An 18,750-nucleotide genomic window follows, 5' to 3' on the forward strand; every position below is an offset into this window, starting at 1 on the left:
CTCTCTTCTCATTCCTGGCTCTGTGATGGTTATTACTTAGAGACCACAGTCACCAGATGAGAATCTCAAGTCAAGCCTGCAGGGCAGGGAAGGAACATGGTTCTCTAGGGATGGAGAGAGAGATCCACGGGCAAAGTGGCCACCAAAGTTGATAACTAGCATAGGTTGTTCTCATCTAAGCTGGTCACATGCCCCAGCTACTCAGTCTTTCCTGATTCCCCTTTCTACCCGTCCCTCTCACTGCTGACTCCCTCCCTGTAGGTAACTGTGTTGCAGACATTAGAAGTCTTCCTCTAATTCCTTTTCTATCCAAATTCTAAGTGACCCATGTAAAGCACTATGCAATGGAAGCCTTAGGTACTAAGAACTGTGACCACTCAAAGAATGGATGTTTACTAAGGAGCAATGAGCTTTGTGCCTCTCCTTGGGATGATGGGAGCTGAGTATCTGGATAAGAGGCGTTGACGGGTGGCAAAGCTTGGAATGAAGCCAGGCTGGGGAAATAATAATAAATTAATTATGCTCCCCTGTATAGTGGCTGTTATTAGTTATTAAGCACTTTCTGCATGCCAAGTGAGTGCTTTCTGTATACCGAATGATACTTTAAGTGCATTCCATCAGAGACTGCTGTATTTGACTCCGACTCATTCTTTCTAGAGATTTTTTTTCCCGTTAATGAAGCATCTTTATTAAAGCTATAGCAAATAACGTTTTCTCTGTGAATTTCAAATGCACTCGGGGTCCTTGAGTTCTGGCAGTATTTAATTGAAACAACAGACTCATCAAAGTCCATTCCTAAGGGGACACATCTCATTACCTAGATTTGACACTTTATTGAAAATTCTTTTGATGTTAGCGATAAGGAAAAAAAAGACCCATGAAATTCTTCCATGTTGCTCAGGAGAAAAATAGTGAGGGATCTTGTGCAGTGGGAAAACTCTGCTTTCAGACTTCCACACTAACTCACGTCCTCCTGTTCAGGACTGAAGACTTAGGAGTCCCTTCTTAGCAGATGCTGTTAATGAGTCTGCAGGGAAAAGAGATCAAAGACCCAAGAGTTTTCTGACCATGTTTTGCTCTCATTGTTTTCACTAGAGAACAGTCCTCTCACAGACAGTTTTCTCTCCTTCACAGTAAAAGCCTTTTGATTCAGTTTCAGACACTGCCAGCATCGCTTTACCTATGCTGGCAGGTGGAGGCATCTTGTCAAGACACAGAGTCTTCAAAGCTCAGAGTTAGTCGGATGCAGGGGATGTGGAGGGGATGCAGCTCATTCCCCAAGCCTTGTCTCAGTCAGCTGTAAATATGTTATCCCAAACAAAGTAGCGTGGCTTGCTTTACGGTGCTCTTACACTGCACTCCCTCCTTTACACAGTTTTAATTGTTTTTAATTGCTTTGGGGGAGAGCATGGTCAGCATGCTACCTGGTACGCAAACAGTTATGGGTATTTTATTTATTTATTTATTTATTTATTTATTTATTTATTTATTTATTTATTTTTCTTTTCCTTTTTCCGGAGCTGGGGACCGAACCCAGGGCCTTGCGCTTGCTAGGCAAGCGCTCTACCACTGAGCTAAATCCCCAACCCCCTTATTTTTTTTAAAAAGCAATGTTTATTGTTTTAGCTTCTTTTCGTTTTCTCTAATCAAAATTTAGATTTTAAAAATTTTATTTTATGTGTATGGTTATTTTGAGCGCATGTACATTTGTACACCATGTGTGTTCCTGGTATCTGAGGAGGTCAAAAGAAGGCATCAGATCCCCTGGAAGTGAAGCTATGGATGTCTGTAAGTCACCATGCAAGTTCCGGGGACCAAACCCAGGTCCTCTTCAAGATCAACACACACACAGTCAACCACTGGTCCACCTCTCCATCCTTCTTTATGTTTCTTTAAATTAAACATTGATGGTCACATAGAGAGGACTAGCTCGCAGTGTGATTTCACCATTCCCTCACACTTCCAGATAGGTGACAAGAAATGGAAGTGTTTTAAAACCTAATTTCAGAATGTACCGATCGTAATAATCATTTCTTTCTGGTTGAGCACAGGGAAACGAAGAGGGATTATTTGCACTCCTGTGTGACACATTCCTTGTCACTCTGGTGAGGATCAGGAGCTGTGATTTCCTGAGGACACCGGAATGAGCATGGTTGTTGCAGAGGTTGTTTTTCTACTCTGGATTTTCCCTTTCTAGAAACTGTGGTGTGTGTGTGTGTGTGTGTGTGTGTGTGTGTGTGTGTGTGTGTGTTTGTGTGTGTGTGTAGAGGCAAGAAGACAATTTTGGCTGTCATTCCCCAGTCACCTTCTACCTTATTTTTTGTGACAAGGTCTTTCATTGGCCTGGAGCTCACCAGAGAGGCTAGGCTCCTCTTGTCCTCCATTTCCCCAGTGCTTGGATAACAAACACTCTCAACCATGCTTAGATGTTTTCCCCTTTTCTTCTTTGTTCAGGGACAGAACTCAGATCCTCCTGTTTGTAAGGTAAGCACTTTACCTGATGTAGCCAGCCCCCACACAAAAAACCCCCAAACAAACCAACTAACCAACAAACCAACCAACAAAAAAAAACCCAAAGGAAAAAAAACCCAAAAAAACCATGACCCAAACATTGCTTTTGCCTTCCACTAGTGCTGCACGAAGACTGACATTAGTCCTCAAGTTACTGAGCCCTCCTAGAGGAGACCTGACTTACTACTGAACAAATACCAGAAGCATTAGACAACTAGGCTAACTACCACTACAACCAAACAACACACAGGGCCACAAGGCCCAAGTGCTCCCACCAGGAGAAATTGGCGTCTCTTCAGGTTACTCAGTGCTCAGCTTTCCATCTCAACAAGCAAGACAGTTTCATCTGTTAAGGCACCAGAGTGCTGGAAAAATTAAGCAAATGTTTGTGTAATAGCAATTAATTTTATTAATACAGATTTTTTCCCTCCAGAGTTTAGGACAGTTTGAACACATGACCTTCAGAGACAAATTAAATAATAATATAAATCAGGGTTCTGTTATACACTGCTAACCTCAGGCCAGAATTTCAGCCTTTTGGAATTTGTTTCAATCTTGGGTTAAGGTGGGAATATTAACACCATCTGTATTAATAGGTGTTTTTTTTTTTACCATGATGATGGTGGTGACCTAAGTAAGGGACACAAGGTAAGGAGACTGATCCTGCTTCTTCCCATTCGCTACCAACCATAGCTCTCCCTTCTTTTTTTTTTTTTTTTTTTCCGGAGCTGGGGACCGAACCCAGGGCCTTGCACTTGCTAGGCAAGAGCTCTACCACTGAGCTAAATCCCCAACCCCACTCTCCCTTCTTTATTTCCACAGCAAACTCAATTTATATCCCAAAGAGTTGAGAACTTGCACATTTACATAAAACATGTTTCGAAGCATCCATAAATCATTGAACATGGAACCTACCTGAATTTTTTCATTGGCGACTGCTTTTCTTGAGCCGTGGCCAGATGGCCGGAGTAATAGACTGGGAAGAACATAATGTTCCAGTTTGTTGAAAACCAAGTCATGAAAAAGGGACAGTAAAAGTTCTTGTAAGTGATTTTTACAATTTGTGTGGTTCCAACCCAAGATGACGACACTGACAGGATGATCAAGAGTCCCCAGATGGTCTTCAGAACCACAGACGTGCAGGACAGGCAGCGCGCCTTGAGTCCGTTTTCTTGGCTGCTGCTCTCAGGGTGATTCTGTGCCCCATCATCCCCTGGAAACAGGAGAGGAATACAGATGTGGAGGAGCAGTCAGATGTGTCGGCTCCTTTAAGAAGATGTGTGTAACTACAAGTCTGATTACCATGCCAGAGTTTGTCCTTTTGGTGCCACCATCAGAAAAGAAAAATGATTCCCCTCAGTTTTTCCTTTTCCTTTTCTTTTTATATTTTTTTTTTGAGATTTTGCTTAGTTTTATAAGTATGAAGTGTTTGAAACATTTTATTGCATAAGGATGATGTCTGTGTACCATGTGTATGCGGTGCTGGTGAAGATTATAAGAGGGTGTCTGACCCCCCCAGAACTGGAGTTACAAAGTTACAAGCCACCATGTGGATACTAGGAATTGAATCCAAGTCTTCTGCAAGAGCAGCCAGTGCTCTTCACTGCTAAGCCACTTATAACCCCACCCCTAACTAATTCTTTCTATGGACTTGTTTTGTTGCATCCAGTGTGGATCTGGACCCCACCCAGTAGGTATAAGATGCTTGTGCATGGAGTGACTGTTACACTGCCTGCTTTGCCTTTAAGAATATTCTAGTTGGCACTGAACTGAGAATAGGACCCCCGTTGAAGGAATCAGAGAAAGAACTGGAAGAGCTTGAAGGGGCTCGAGACCCCATATGTACAACAATGCCAAGCAACCAGAGCTTCCAGGGACTAAGCCACTACCTAAAGACTATACATGGACTGACCCTGGACTCTGACCTCATAGGTAGCAATGAATATCCTAGTAAGAGCACCAGTGGAAGGGGAAGCCCTGGGTCCTGATAAGACTGAACCCCCAGTGAACTAGACTGTTGGGGGGAGGGGGACAAGGGGGGAGGGTGGGGAGGGGAACACCGATAAGAAAGGGGAGGGGGGAGGGGGATGTTTGCCCGGAAACTGGGAAAGGGAATAACACTCGAAATGTATATAAGAAATACTCAAGTTAATAATAATAATAAAAAAAGAATATTCTAGTTGGGGATTTAGCTCAGTGGTAGAGCGCTCGCCTAGGAAGCGCAAGGCCCTGGGTTCGGTCCCCAGCTCCGAAAAAAAAAAAGAATATTCTACAACTCAGCTTCTAAAGACCTATGGTGTGCTTCAGCTAATGCACAGGGACGTATTCGGGGTTTGCTGCTCCCCTAGCAGAAGCTCTAAGGGGTATCCAAGGCTCTATCAGATCTCTTCCTCTTTCTCTCTGTCATTAAGACAGAAACTCTTCAATAGATAAAGCCTTTCAGCCTATGTTGGGGGATGAGATCTACAGAGCCAAAGTAGCCCTGTATCCATCCACATGAAAAACCATGAGAAGTAAATCCTTGTTTTTATATTCTATGGACATTTTTTAAAAATGGCGCGGGATGACTCTTAAACTGAAAGCAGTGTGTCCCAAGAACAGAAAGTCATTTTCCAACTTGTAACAAATTATTGTTCAATGTGTGTCAGGAAACACAGTAGGCTTTGTTTGACAATCTAGTAGCAGTTTTCACATTAAAATAGTCAAAACTCTTTGGAGTGTATAGCTCTTCCTTGTGATAGAAAAAGTAAGTTAGAAATAAATTCATGTACCTCTCAGGGACTAAGAAGGAGGACAGTCTCCTAGCTGAGATCCTGCATGGCAGCATCCTGCAGGGACACAGAATTCTCTGCAAGATTTTCCTCTGTTCCTAGGAACTTAGCTCAGGCTCAAGGTCTGTACTTGTAGTGGAAATAGTGACAGGTGGGGCTTTTCTCACTCAGTCTTTCCAGAACCTGCCTGAACACGTTCCCACCACTTGATGAAGCAACACCTGATTCCCTCCCATCCCCCTGGGGCCACAACCTTTACTGGGGCTCAGGCTTTCAAATCACGCTCTTTGAGAATGACTTCTTCACTTTGGAATATAAATGTGAACCCAGCACTCCCTTCGGAACTTCTTAGTCTTATAAGTAGTATTGCATTCTCGGGGTCTTGAGCAACAGCCAGTGAAAACTGCCATTCTCTGATTTATTTATTCAATAAGCTCTTTGGACACTCTTAGATCTGGCTCTCTCCTTGGGTCTCAGGGATTCAAGGTAAAAACCTGAGTTACAGTCTGGTGGAACACATACAACACAAGATGACAAGAGCCATTTGATACAGAGACAAGGTTGCATAGAGAAGAGAAACGAACACGGCCAGGAGAAAGCTCCCTAATGCAGAGACCGAAGGGAGGCAGGAAACAGGGCTTAGCCAGCTCCCTTGACCATGAGCAGATATTACCTGCTCTTGAAAACAGTGCTGTGAATGTCCTGGGATTTATGCAGAGAGGAGAAGGGAAAAGGAAGATAAATAAAAATGTTAGAATGAGAGACTCTTGTGCCAGGAGGCCAGCAAAGAAACACGAACCTACAGACAAAAAGGCCCGAGGCTGGAGTGAAAGTCTCTGCAAGTCAGTATAACTCTGGGTGCCTCTCTTCTGAGTGCACATCCACACAAAAAAAATCTACTCGCAAGTCATTCCTGCCTCCTTTTTCCTCATCACCGTCCCCACTACGTCTCACAAACTGCCACTTTTGTCCATTAAAAACAGTTTCTCCACATTCTGCTTTGCTCGTCTTCTTTAACTGGTCAGTTACTGTGAGTGGTATGTTCTGCTGTTGTTTCTAATGCTGTTTGAAATTTGAAAGAGATTTTTGGCAAAGGCAAGCTGAAGGGCGAGATGGAAGTGACTTTGGGAGTTGCAGGCAGAGGAGGCACAGAGGGGCTGAGCACGGAGCGATCCAACTGGAGTATCTGACAAGGGGGGGACACCCTCGCCAGGAAGATCGAGCAATGTTGGAAAGCGGTGAAAAAAAATCTCTTACATGGAGAGGGAAGTGTTACTTAGAACCCAGTTTTTCTTTTTTCTTTCTGGTAAGGGAGAGGTATGGTCGTTTGACGAGAAGATCAAAATGAATATGAACGTCAGGCTTTAGAGCATCCTTTGGTTCTTTTTTTTTTTTTTTTTTTTCGGAGCTGGGGACCGAACCCAGGGCCTTGTGCTTCCTAGGTAAGCGCTCTACCACTGAGCTAAATCCTCAGCCCCTAGAGCATCCTTTGAGATAGGAAAAATGTATCTAAGACTAAAAACTCAGAGGTTCTATCTGCAGTGATGAATCCAGGTGCATCTAGAAAGTTATACTTTGCTGGGAAGCCCGTGGACATGGCTTAGATTCACCTAGCAACCAGTAGCCCAAGAGTTGGCGAGTGGTCAGGTGGGTGTGAGGAAAGGCTGAAGGTTTACATGATCAGAAAACGCTCATCAGTTAAGTGCTACCCAGGAACTTGGGGAAACTGGATTGGTGGCGGGGACCAGTAGTCCTGGTAAGAGCAAAAGCACGGTCTGATTTTGATGATTTTTTTTTTTTAAATTTTCTTTAGACTGGACACAGAATGTTATCCCTGAATCCCAGAGCCGAGTCAAAAGGCGCTGGGGTTTGGCACCCAAGGATGAGAAAATGAGCTACCTTGTACATTTCATCGAAGATGGTATTGGAGTTAGAGATGACTATGCTGTAAGTTTTTCAGTGATAGATTTCTGGTTTTCCATGATACAATCTATCCCTAATAGTACCCAAAAGGTTTCTGCCTTCCGTGCCTAAGGCAGTGTCTTCCCTGGCTGTTTAGTAGGCTAAGACGCACTGCTGCGGAAGAGGAGCTCACCAACGTACCTGATCTGTTCTGTCTCTCCACTCTTCGACCACAAACCCCGGAGGATCCTCTGCTCTGAAGCTCAAGAATAGGAGCGGCAGAATCTTCCGTGACCGACAGAGGGGACAGTTGCCTGCTGATGCTGCTGTGTGAGCTGGGGCAGTTGGGTCCTGGCTTGCATCGAGTCACTGATGATCTGGAGGTACCTGGAGAGACAGAGTGCACGGCAGTCTGAGAACTTCTGAGCAGCAACATCAGAAGGGGCTTCGACTTTCTTGACAGTCAGAAAGTACATGACCAAGTCACTCTCAACGAACTCATTGCTAAACTGCAAAAACACCCCCATAAAGAAAGTGCACACAGGCGGGCTCGCGGTTTCTAAGAGCCTCCCCCCCCCCATCTTTATTAAATTGGGTATTTCTTATTTACATTTCGATTGTTATTCCCTTTCCCGGTTTCCGGGCCAACATCCCCCTAACCTCTCCCCCTCCTCTTCTATATGGGCTTCCCTTCCCCATCCTCCCCCCATTACCGCCCTCCCCCCAACAATCATGTTCACTGGGGGTTCAGTCTTAGCAGGACCCAGGGCTTCCCCTTCCACTGGTGATCTTACTAGGTTATTCATTGCTACCTATGAGGTTGGAGCCCAGGGTCAGTCCATGTATAGTCTTTGGGTAGTGGCTTAGTCCCTGGAAGCTCTAAGAGCCTTTTTTGATAGACCTGGTAGAGTTGGGTGTTAGAAGACGATGCTTGGGCAGGAACTTGCGTTTTGCATTAAAACCGTCGACACGGCCAAGCAGTTTATTTAAGGAAAGGAAAGCATCGTGCTGCCTTTGCTTTCATCCCGTTCCTTCCGTGAGTGGCAAAGGTGCCTGCCGACAGCACCTCCCAGCAAAGCTCACTTCATGCTTTTCTATCAGGTTCACAGTCAAAGTTCAACTTCACCCGTCTTTATCCAATGGAGTAGACAAAAGCTCAGCTCCACAGCAGCCTGCTCCTTTCCTCATTAGTGGTCTTTGTATCCCCCGCACAGGATGAATTTCCATGTGATCATCAGTACAGGAGCTCAAAGAGGCCTATCCCAGCATTCACTGCCAACCCTCGATTCCCCCGCCCCAAACGGTGCCATCAGCAACACCATGAGACAGATAAGGGCGCATTACTATTGACTAGACTCTGGTCTTCATTCGAATCCCACTCAATGTTATCACTAATGTTCTTATTCCAGTATTCTGTCTAGGATGCCGTGTACCATCCAGTTACCGTATCTCCTTAGCCTCCTGTGGTCTGCTAGGGTATCTCATTTTCCCTAGTTTTAAGTACTTTTGAATGTTTTGAGAGGTGATGGTAGTTGTGTAGAATTTCCATCAAGTGAGATGTTTTCCTGCATTTTCTGCATAATGTTGGGGACATAGGTTTGGGATACAATGGAGAGATGGAGTACCTCTTTTGACGTATATGATAACAGTATGACATATATGTGTGCTGTCAGTATGACATGTATGTATGCTACCAGTATGACATGTATGTATGCTACCAGTATGACATCTGTGATAATGTCGACTGTGGGCATATGACTGAGGTAGAATTTATTATATTTCTTTATTTTTTAAACAGAAAACATTTCTTTTAAAATTTTATTTATTTAATGTGTTTGGGTACGTTGGCTGAATGTACACAGTTTGTGTACTACATACATGCCCAGTGACCGCAGAGGTAAGAAGAAAATATTGGAACCCATGGAGCCTGAGTAGATAGTGTTGTGAGCTACTGTGTGGCTACTGGGAATTGAATCCAGGTCCTCTGGAAAAACAACCAATGCTCTTAGCTGCTGAACCATCTCTCCACCCTCAGTTCATCAGGCTTCTTGACCTCTCTTCTTGTCTTTGATTTTTACAGGTAGTGAATAAATCCTGTAAAATCCTAAGGGATGAATAACAGGGGTTTAAGCCACCTTTTAGAATGTTCTACCTTGACTATTTGAAAAGCTTTCACAAATAATTTTTTTCCTTTTTCACTCTACTATTTACTTATTCAACACTTTATAGTGGCCTGGACGGATATACATTTATTTCATACTTTGAGTCATAATCAAACCTGCACTGTTGATTTTTGCTCAAATCACTCAAAATGAGCTTCCAAGTCTCAGTGATATGCTCTCACTACACTGTTTATTTTTGAGCTCTCTCTCTCTCTCTCTCTCTCTCTCTCTCTCTCTCTCTCTTAAAAAACCACTTAGTACCACACGATTCTCTTTCTGGGCTTGTCTTTTATTTTTCCATCCCTCTCTTATTTTCTGGAAGAACAGTGTTTAGAAACCAGTGTTTTATTGTTTCTGAGTTCATTGTTACTGGCTCCTTATGACTCTGAGCCCTCACTTGTCAGAGCTTGAAAATACGTGTCCACATGCCAAGTTAAGAATATATGTGTACGTATATGGAGCCCTAGTCATACCTGTATATATGTGCCCTACAGTTTATACAGCTTTTAAAATTTGGGTAAGATGTTCTATGTACAGTGTGACCTTAAACAGTACTTGTTCCTTCCATTAAGAATCTAGCAAAGTGACTAGATAGAGAATATCAGAATCATCGTAGACATGTATACACCAAGATGGATGTGGAGCTGTCTTCACTCTTCGGACCTATGCGCTTGCTCTTCATGGTAAGGCATGGGTTCCCTTATCACCAGTGGGAAGCCAGGCGCCTTTCTCTTTGTGCTACAGTAGCCATGTCTGATTGTGTTTCTTCTTCTTCTTCTTTTTTTTTGTTGTTGTTGTTTTTGGTTTTTTTTTCTTTTCTTTTCTTTTTTTCGGAGCTGGGGACTGAACCCAGGGCCTTGTGCTTGCTAGGCAAGTGCTCTACCACTGAGCTAAATCCCCAGCCCCGATTGTGTTTCTTCTAAGATGGCCGACAATATCTAATGAAAACTGGGATCTTGAACTATCAGTGACCTCCTTGCATGATTTGGCTTTGGATTTATCAGGGTGTACTTTAGGTGGACAACTATGGAAACCTTCAGTCTTGCAAGCTGAGAGGGAGCTGTGTTCAAAGAAAAGGGAAGCTTGCTTTCCTCAGCTCTCGAGAGCAAACGAGGATTAACCAGAAGAGTGTAAGGGCAGCCATGGTTCAGAGTTTGCTCTTATCCAGTGATGTCCACCGATTTCATCTTGTGTTCTTTCCCTTTTACTTTTCTTTTAAAATCTTGAATGATGAATCGAGATATCTGAAGATTAGGTTAGCCGTATCATCTATTACTGTGTGTCCCAAGTTGGCCTGACTAAAATATATTCTTTAATAAATGAATTAAAAACGTAGAGATACTCAAGAGTCCGCAGAAGGATCACACGCTGATGTCTCTACTTAAATCAATGCCATGTGCTAAGAACTTTGGGGGTCTTCTTTTCATATTCAAAATGTTCACTGAACATTGTCCAGAGATGTTTCTAACTGAACAGTGTAAGTTCAGCGGCAAGAGATGGAGATTCACATGCTGCTAACGGCGGAAGCTTTTCTAAAAGAGTTGATTTACAGATACTCTGAGGGTCTTTCAGAATCATCTCTTGTGTACTATGTAATTCCATGAGGTATACTTCTTGGTCATCTTTTAGGTTAATATTAGGTTTCCTTTTGTGGCTCCCCAGCATTGTGGGGGGGAAGGAGGGAGTCTACCAAACACACTGGGCTGTAAGGTGAGATGGAGTTGAGGCTATGACTGCCTAAATTTAGTAAAATATAGTGATTTTATTGGCTTGATCAAGGGATCAAGCTCAAAGCATGTTAACACAAGCCCCACAATTCAGCTGTCCCTCCCCACACCAGTCTGCAAGCAATAGGTTTGCAACCCACACAAGTGATTTCTCTTTCTTCCTTGTTTTCCCTGGAAACATTAGATCCTGGCATTAGTGTCTCAGTTCCTTATACAGCATAGCCAATCGCCAGCTTTCTCCTAATGCCTGCTCTGTGGAAGAGACCCAATGGCAGTTCATCTCCTAGAGACACTTTAGTCATAAATTCTTAAAAAAAAAGTGAACCTTAAGCTTTCTGACCAGGCACACAAGAGCTTGAGCCATGAAGCAGTCATTGCCAGCATTTTGGCAATGTCTTGTCCTATACCATGTGATACCAATCATTTAATATAAAACCAACGATGACAAAAATTCAATATTCAGAATACCATTTGGGATGCAACAAAAACATTATAAATAAATCACATCTACTTTCTAAGCCACTAAGTGCTGGGGTGGAAGCAGGGTTTGCAAATGCCTGTACAATATTCACTCTAATAGGCACTGAGCACAAGTTATGCTACGAGTGCTAGGCAGCAAGTCTCGCAGTAGCTGGGTCAGGGCATTTCTCTACTCTCTCTTTAAGATGTGAGCCATACTAGGAGGGTTACCATGGACACATTTTTTATATACCTATCCAGACAAGAGAATATTTTTTCATCTTTAGTGATGGGGCTCTGCATGTTCCCAAATTCAATGGAGGCTCAACAGGTAGTTAAGTACCTGTTATTAAGTAGGTTTGTATCAGGGGCAAAAAGTCAGACAACATGGGGCTCTCAATTCAGTACAAAAGTTAGACACATAATCAATTAACCGTAGCTTTATGTGAACTGTGGGTTAGAGGGGAGTGAGTCCGAGTCAAGCCTGGAGAAGGGAGACTGTATGGTTACAGTAAAAGTGGCCTTGGAGAATGAACAATGCTTTACCAGACAGAGTTTTCAGCCGAGGGGCAGGCTATCTAGTTAGAAGAGACAGAACACAGGGATACAGGAAGTGTGTACCCCAGGGCCTAATAGTGAATGATCACCTCTACGATTTTGAAATAGGAGCACAAAAGAACATGGGCATCCTGGCTTCTGCCTTTACCTGTTCCTTGAAACTGAAGTTCTGCCCAACTGGAATCAAAACAGCATTGTGACCGTTAGATACCCAGACTGTCTAAATCCAGGAAGATCTGTCAGGAATCTGGATCAGCAATATCTTCGGGTAGATACTGAGCCTGAGGTGGCCATGTGAATCTCCACCCTTCTGCTTCCTCTTCTGTTTGGGTTACACAGCTCACGGGAAGTACTCAGTGAGTACAGCTGGTGGTGACTGACAGTGAGTAGGCACTTTTAGAACACTAGCTTCATGCACTGGAGTCCATTCTAACTTAGGTTAGGAAAGCAGGGAGTATTCAGGAGTTTAGCAGCCCAGTGACAGAGGAGCTAAGATGTCCCTAATCAGGAACATTTGGAAACAGCAATGGTACCATCTCTTCATTGTGTTCGCTTTCCTCGTGCTATCCGACTTCATTTCCTCTCATTTAGCTGAGGCTTGTCATGCGTGCAGAAATGGCTAGCTCCCAGGTTTTCTTTCTTACAGCTTTAGGCTTAAGAGAGAAACATAGCTGCCCAGAGTTAAAAAAAAAAAGTCTTGAGGAAGCTGTGTGTATTATACTGACTTCTTGTGTGGCTCCATGGCTAGTAGTGGAAATACTGTAAAAAAAATAAATAAAAAGGCTTCCACAAAAGACTGGGAAGGGCTGGGTAGAGGGCCATGAGGATCTACTTTCTGGAGTTCAAAGCCAAAGGATAAGAAGGAATTTCAGCTACTGGCCAAGTGAGGGAATTGGTGAACATGTTTAATGTAAGGTGTGGTGTTTGTGGATAAACAGAAAAGCCCAGGTGATAAGGAACAACTAGGGAAAGGTCTTTGGAAAGCACTGGGAGTGAAAGGCAAAGTGGGAGGGTAGTCTCTGTGTGAGCAAAGATGACAAGATGTGACGGAAGATAACAGACCAAATCTGTAGTTATCATTTAAACCAAGGATCCTACCACCGGCCTGTATCTCCTACAGGCACAGAAGCCAGTGAAACCTATGGCCTCACAACGCCCCCCCCCCCGAGTTGATCTGTCAACCTCATCTTAACGTTCCCTAGATCGTTAGATAACGAGCACGTCTCCTTCCTTCACACTCCCTTGGGTATTCGTTATCTCCCCGGAACATTAGGTTCTTTGGTGGATGATTCTGCTAACAAACAGATTCAAATAATGTGTCAACTGAAACCAACTTCGAGATTTTCCAAATAATTCTAGATGGATGGAAGAGTTGTGATATGACTCATGACGATGTTAGAGTCAACAAAGAAAGGCTGGAAACAGAAATAGTATGCTATACTTTTTTCTTTTATTAGTTGGCAGTCATAATTGTCCGATCCCTTTTCTTACAATAACATATAATAATTTGGCAAAAGACTAGGTAGAGAGCTGTATTTCATTAAAAAAAAAATCATTCGTGTGCTAGTGAGTTGCTTCAAAATGCAAAGTGCCTTTGGAGAAGAAACAAGTTTGGTTCCCAGCACCTAGACTGGGCAGCTCACAACTGTCTGTAACTGCAGCTGCAGGGAACTCAATATTCTCTTCTGACATCAGCAGGCACCAGGACACATATTACCCACACACAGCGGCACACATATACACATAATTAAAGCTAAATCTTAAGAATTAATTTATGTTGAATTTCATAGACAAGATATATTCGACTAGAGGAGGATTATTGACATCAGTATTTGCTGGTGTGCATTATTTCCCTGGTGTCTGCCCAAGGGTTCCCTGGCTCTTAGGTAAAAACATAGTATTAAGATTATTGAAAAAGGTTATGACAGTAGGTTGTTCACACACAGGTAATACAACAACTTTCCATTTTGATCTGTTTAATTAATTAATTAACTATTTATGTTTGTGGTGCTGGCACTCAAGTCAAGATCTCGGGCATGGTAGGCCAACGCTTCACCTATAAAGCACGTCCCCAGTGCTGTGTTCTGTAAGAAACCAAAGCGAGTCATCCCCAGCCTTTATTCTTGTCACGTGCTCTTCATCTCTTATAGCTGGCGATTTTTATTCATTTAATTATTATTTCTCCAACATACCGTTTTTATTGATTATTCATTTGTATAAATTGACATCTTGTGAAAACACCTGCTATTTATATCCTTGTATTTTTTAAGGTCTTATATATTTTTATATTTAAGAAATTAAACACTTTTTTGATGATCCATTTTGTTTTATTTTTTTATGTGCCTCGGTGTTTCGCTTTCACGTATGTCTGTGTGAGGGTGCCGGAACCCCTGGAAATGGAGTTACAGACAGTTGTGAGCTGTCATGTGGGTGCTTGGAATTGAAACAGGGTCCTCTAGAAGAACAGCATCTCAACCTCTGAGCCATCTCTCCAGACCCATTTAAGAAGTTTTATTTTAAAAAAATAATATATTATTCCAAATATTAATAATTATTTTAATATTATCTGATTCCAAATGTTAAGCAACTGAAAAACTAGGTTTTCAAGATATGTATTTGAAAGACTTGAATACTCACACATTAAAAAGAAATTTTAAAATTGCGAATTAATTTTTAAATTCTTTTTATTTGCTTAAAATCTGCACATGAATGGAAACCCAACAGAATAGCCCTTCTATACACATAGCATCCCTAAAGCTGTGCTCATTTATTGTGTCTAGAATATGATGTAACCTGTGTATCTGCTGTTGACTCTAATACCGAAGAATTAGCACTGAAACCGATTTCTATGACATAGAAATAGACTGTCTAGCACATGTTACACCTACTATTTACTAAGAAGCTTCTCATACATGACCTCCAAGTGGTTCAAGAACTCTGCAGGACAGAGTTTACTCTCTCCATTTTACATAGGAGGACAGCGAATCTCTAACATCTAAGGCAAACATTAGCATTTAGTCGGAAAGCGCATCTTCTCTAGTGTAGTTTCCACCACAGCAAATCGGTTTTATTAAGTCACTTATATACATGAGAAGCTGATGATCTTGTTGGAAAAATGACTTGAGATCCTTTTCTGCCTGGGTCTCAGATCCTAGCCATTCGTAAAAAGGGACACGTTTGGATAGAATGGAAGCTCTAGGGGCTGCCAACACAGGTAAGGTCTGGATTCTCATAAGGTAGGTTGCTTCTGTGAGTCGCCTGCTTGCTTTATATTAGGTCACACATGGACTTAGGTGACACACGGACTTAGGTGACACACGGACTTAGGTGACACACTGACTTAGGTGACACACTGACTTAGGTGACACATGGACTTAGGTGACACACGGACTTAGGTGACTCATGGACTTAGGTGACTCACTGACTTAGGTGACACATGAACTTAGGTGACACACGGACTTAGGTGACACACTGACTTAGGTGACACACGGACTTAGGTGACACATGGACTTAGGTGACACACGGACTTAGGTGACACACTGACTTAGGTGACACACTGACTGACTTAGGTGACACACTGACTTAGGTGACACACTGACTTAGGTGACACATGGACTTAGGTGACACACTGACTTAGGTGACACACTGACTTAGGTGACACACTGACTTAGGTGACACACGGACTTAGGTGACACACTGACTGACTTAGGTGACACACTGACTTAGGTGACACACGGACTTAGGTGACACACTGACTTAGGTGACACATGGACTTAGGTGACACACGGACTTAGGTGACACACGGACTTAGGTGACTCATGGACTTAGGTGACACACTGACTTAGGTGACACACGGACTTAGGTGACACACTGACTTAGGTCACACACGGACTTAGGTGACACACTGACTTAGGTGACACACGGACTTAGGTGACACACTGACTGACTTAGGTGACACACTGACTTAGGTGACACACTGACTTAGGTGACACACGGACTTAAGTGACACACTGACTTAGGTGACACACTGACTTAGGTGACACACTGACTTAGGTGACACACGGACTTAGGTGACACACGGACTTAGGTGACACACGGACTTAGGTGACACACTGACTTAGGTGACACACTGACTTAGGTGACACACAGACTTAGGTGACACACGGACTTAGGTGACACACTGACTTAGGTGACACACTGACTTAGGTGACACACGGACTTAGGTGACACACTGACTTAGGTGACACACTGACTTAGGTGACACACTGACTTAGGTGACACACTGACTTAGGTGACACATGGACTTAGGTGACACACACGGACTTAGGTGACACACGGACTTAGGTGACACACTGACTTAGGTGACATACTGACTTAGGTGACACACGGACTTAGGTGACACATGGACTTAGGTGACACACGGACTTAGGTGACACACTGACTTAGGTGACACACTGACTTAGGTGACTCATGGACTTAGGTGACACACTGACTTAGGTGACACACAGACTTAAGTGACACACTGACTTAGGTGACACACGGACTTAGGTGACACATGGACTTAGGTGACACACTGACTTAGGTGACACACGGACTTAGGTGACACACTGACTTAGGTGACACACTGACTTAGGTGACACATGGGCTTAGGTGACACACACGGACTTTGGTGACACATTGACTTAGGTGACACATTGACTTAGGTGACACACTGACTTAGGTGACACACTGACTTAGGTGACACATGGACTTAGGTGACACACTGACTTAGGTGACACACGGACTTAGGTGACACACACGGACTTAGGTGACACACACGGACTTAGGTGACACACAGACTTAGGTGACACACGGACTTAGGTGACACACTGACTTAGGTGACACACTGACTTAGGTGACACATGGACTTAGGTGACACACTGACTTAGGTGACACACTGACTTAGGTGACACACGGACTTAAGTGACACACTGACTTAGGTGACACATGGACTTAGGTGACACACTGACTTAAGTGACATACTGACTTAGGTGACACACGGACTTAGGTGACACACGGACTTAAGTGACACACTGACTTAAGTGACACACGGACTTAGGTGGCACACTGACTTAGGTGACACACGGACTTAGGTGACACACTGACTTAGGTGACTCATGGACTTAGGTGACACACTGACTTAGGTGACACACGGACTTAAGTGACACACTGACTTAGGTGACACACGGACTTAGGTGACACATGGACTTAGGTGACACACTGACTGACTTAGGTGACACACTGACTTTCTTCTATAGTGACTGGGCTTCTGATTCCCCTTCGCCGAAGTCTTTATTTCCTCTTGACCTAAATGAGGTTGCTCATGTCACATAGGACTATATGTAAAGGGACCTGAAATTTTTATGTGCCTTACTACTCTCATTACTACTCTTATTACTCTCATGCAATGTCACCATTGCCCACCAACCTGGAGAAACATTTTTGGCTCTAGGAAACTTCCACTTACAAATTCCTCCTCTGCACCTTCAGTCAGGAGAGCTGGCCCTGGGGTCATGGGAGAGGGTGAGCTGTCCCTGTCCCTTGAAAGCTGCAGTACTCATGAGAGTGGGCCTTGCACCTTGTCTGAGCAACACAGTGGTGCTGGTCCTGGAGGTACGGGTGGAGGTTAGCCAGCGCTGAGGATATGAGAACAGGAGAGCCGAACTTGCCTCCTGCTGATGGCCACATTGGGTGATCTAGCCAGAGCAGTGCTGGGAAGCTCTCCCTGGAGGTGGAGATAAGGGAGAGCTGGTGGGTTGGCCATCTCTGCTACTGCCCAGGCCAACCCCAAACCTATATCATCTACGAATGGTTGGGATGCCTGAAAGGGCCAGTTCTTCTGATCCAAAGCTGCAGGATCTCCATGACATAGGGCAACATCAGAAGAACTGAGAGGAGTCCCCATGAGGATCCAATATGGATGGCGTCACAGAGGCCAGAGATCGTGAACCAGACCAATGACTCATCGCAATGTAAATTGCAAGTGAAGATGAGTGGACAGAGGGGTAGACTGTGGGACACACTGTGACACAGTACAGTTTCCATGGTAAAATGTTTTCTATGCTTTGCTTTTTTTGTTCTTGTTATTCATTTGTTTGTGTGTTTTTATATTGGGGGAGAGTGTGTAAGGGCACAGGGTGGATCTGAGGGGATGGGGAGATGAGCTGGACTGGGTGCATTATGTGAAGCTCAAAAAGAAATCAATAAAAAACTTTAAAAAATTCCCCTAGAATGCATTCCCTTTCAAGTAGCCCTGTTGAATTGCTTGATTGACAGATTTGACAGAACATTAATAACACAGCCTCATCATTCATTATTAGTCCCAACCTCAGTTTCAAGAGAAACTTATGATTCTTGGTTAGTTTCTGTGATGACCTGGTCATCAATGTGATTGTTGCTTAATGTGGGTCTATCTGTGCCTTAGCTTTCTGCTAAAAGCAGGGAAGAACAAGACGGCATGGTGATTGCCCTCATTTTGTTATGGTCCAGGAGGGGAAAAGCCAATTACAGAAGCAATTTTAGTAAAGTGAACTAAATGCCAAGTGGGTGGAAAAGCTAGTCTCTGGGAGCCAATTCATAGTTCAATCTCTCGCCAATGCTAATGGTCTACAAATACCTTCT

The 18,750-nt window shown here is 43.5% G+C and overlaps 1 protein-coding gene across 1 annotated transcript in view; it reads right to left on the reverse strand.

Annotated features, from left to right (window-relative positions):
- The window catches only part of Slc35f4 (solute carrier family 35, member F4), a 261,359-nt gene that overhangs the window by 16,651 nt on the left and 225,958 nt on the right, over window positions 1-18,750 (reverse strand). The window contains exons 2-3 of the mRNA XM_008770650.3: window positions 7,386-7,571; window positions 3,427-3,724 (exon numbers count right to left, since the gene is read on the reverse strand). Coding sequence (XP_008768872.2) covers window positions 3,427-3,724; window positions 7,386-7,571 — 484 coding nt within the window. The remainder of the gene's footprint in view (window positions 1-3,426; window positions 3,725-7,385; window positions 7,572-18,750) is intronic.

Source organism: Rattus norvegicus, chromosome 15, assembly GCF_036323735.1.
Source record: "Rattus norvegicus strain BN/NHsdMcwi chromosome 15, GRCr8, whole genome shotgun sequence".
Classification (NCBI taxonomy): domain Eukaryota; kingdom Metazoa; phylum Chordata; class Mammalia; order Rodentia; family Muridae; genus Rattus; species Rattus norvegicus.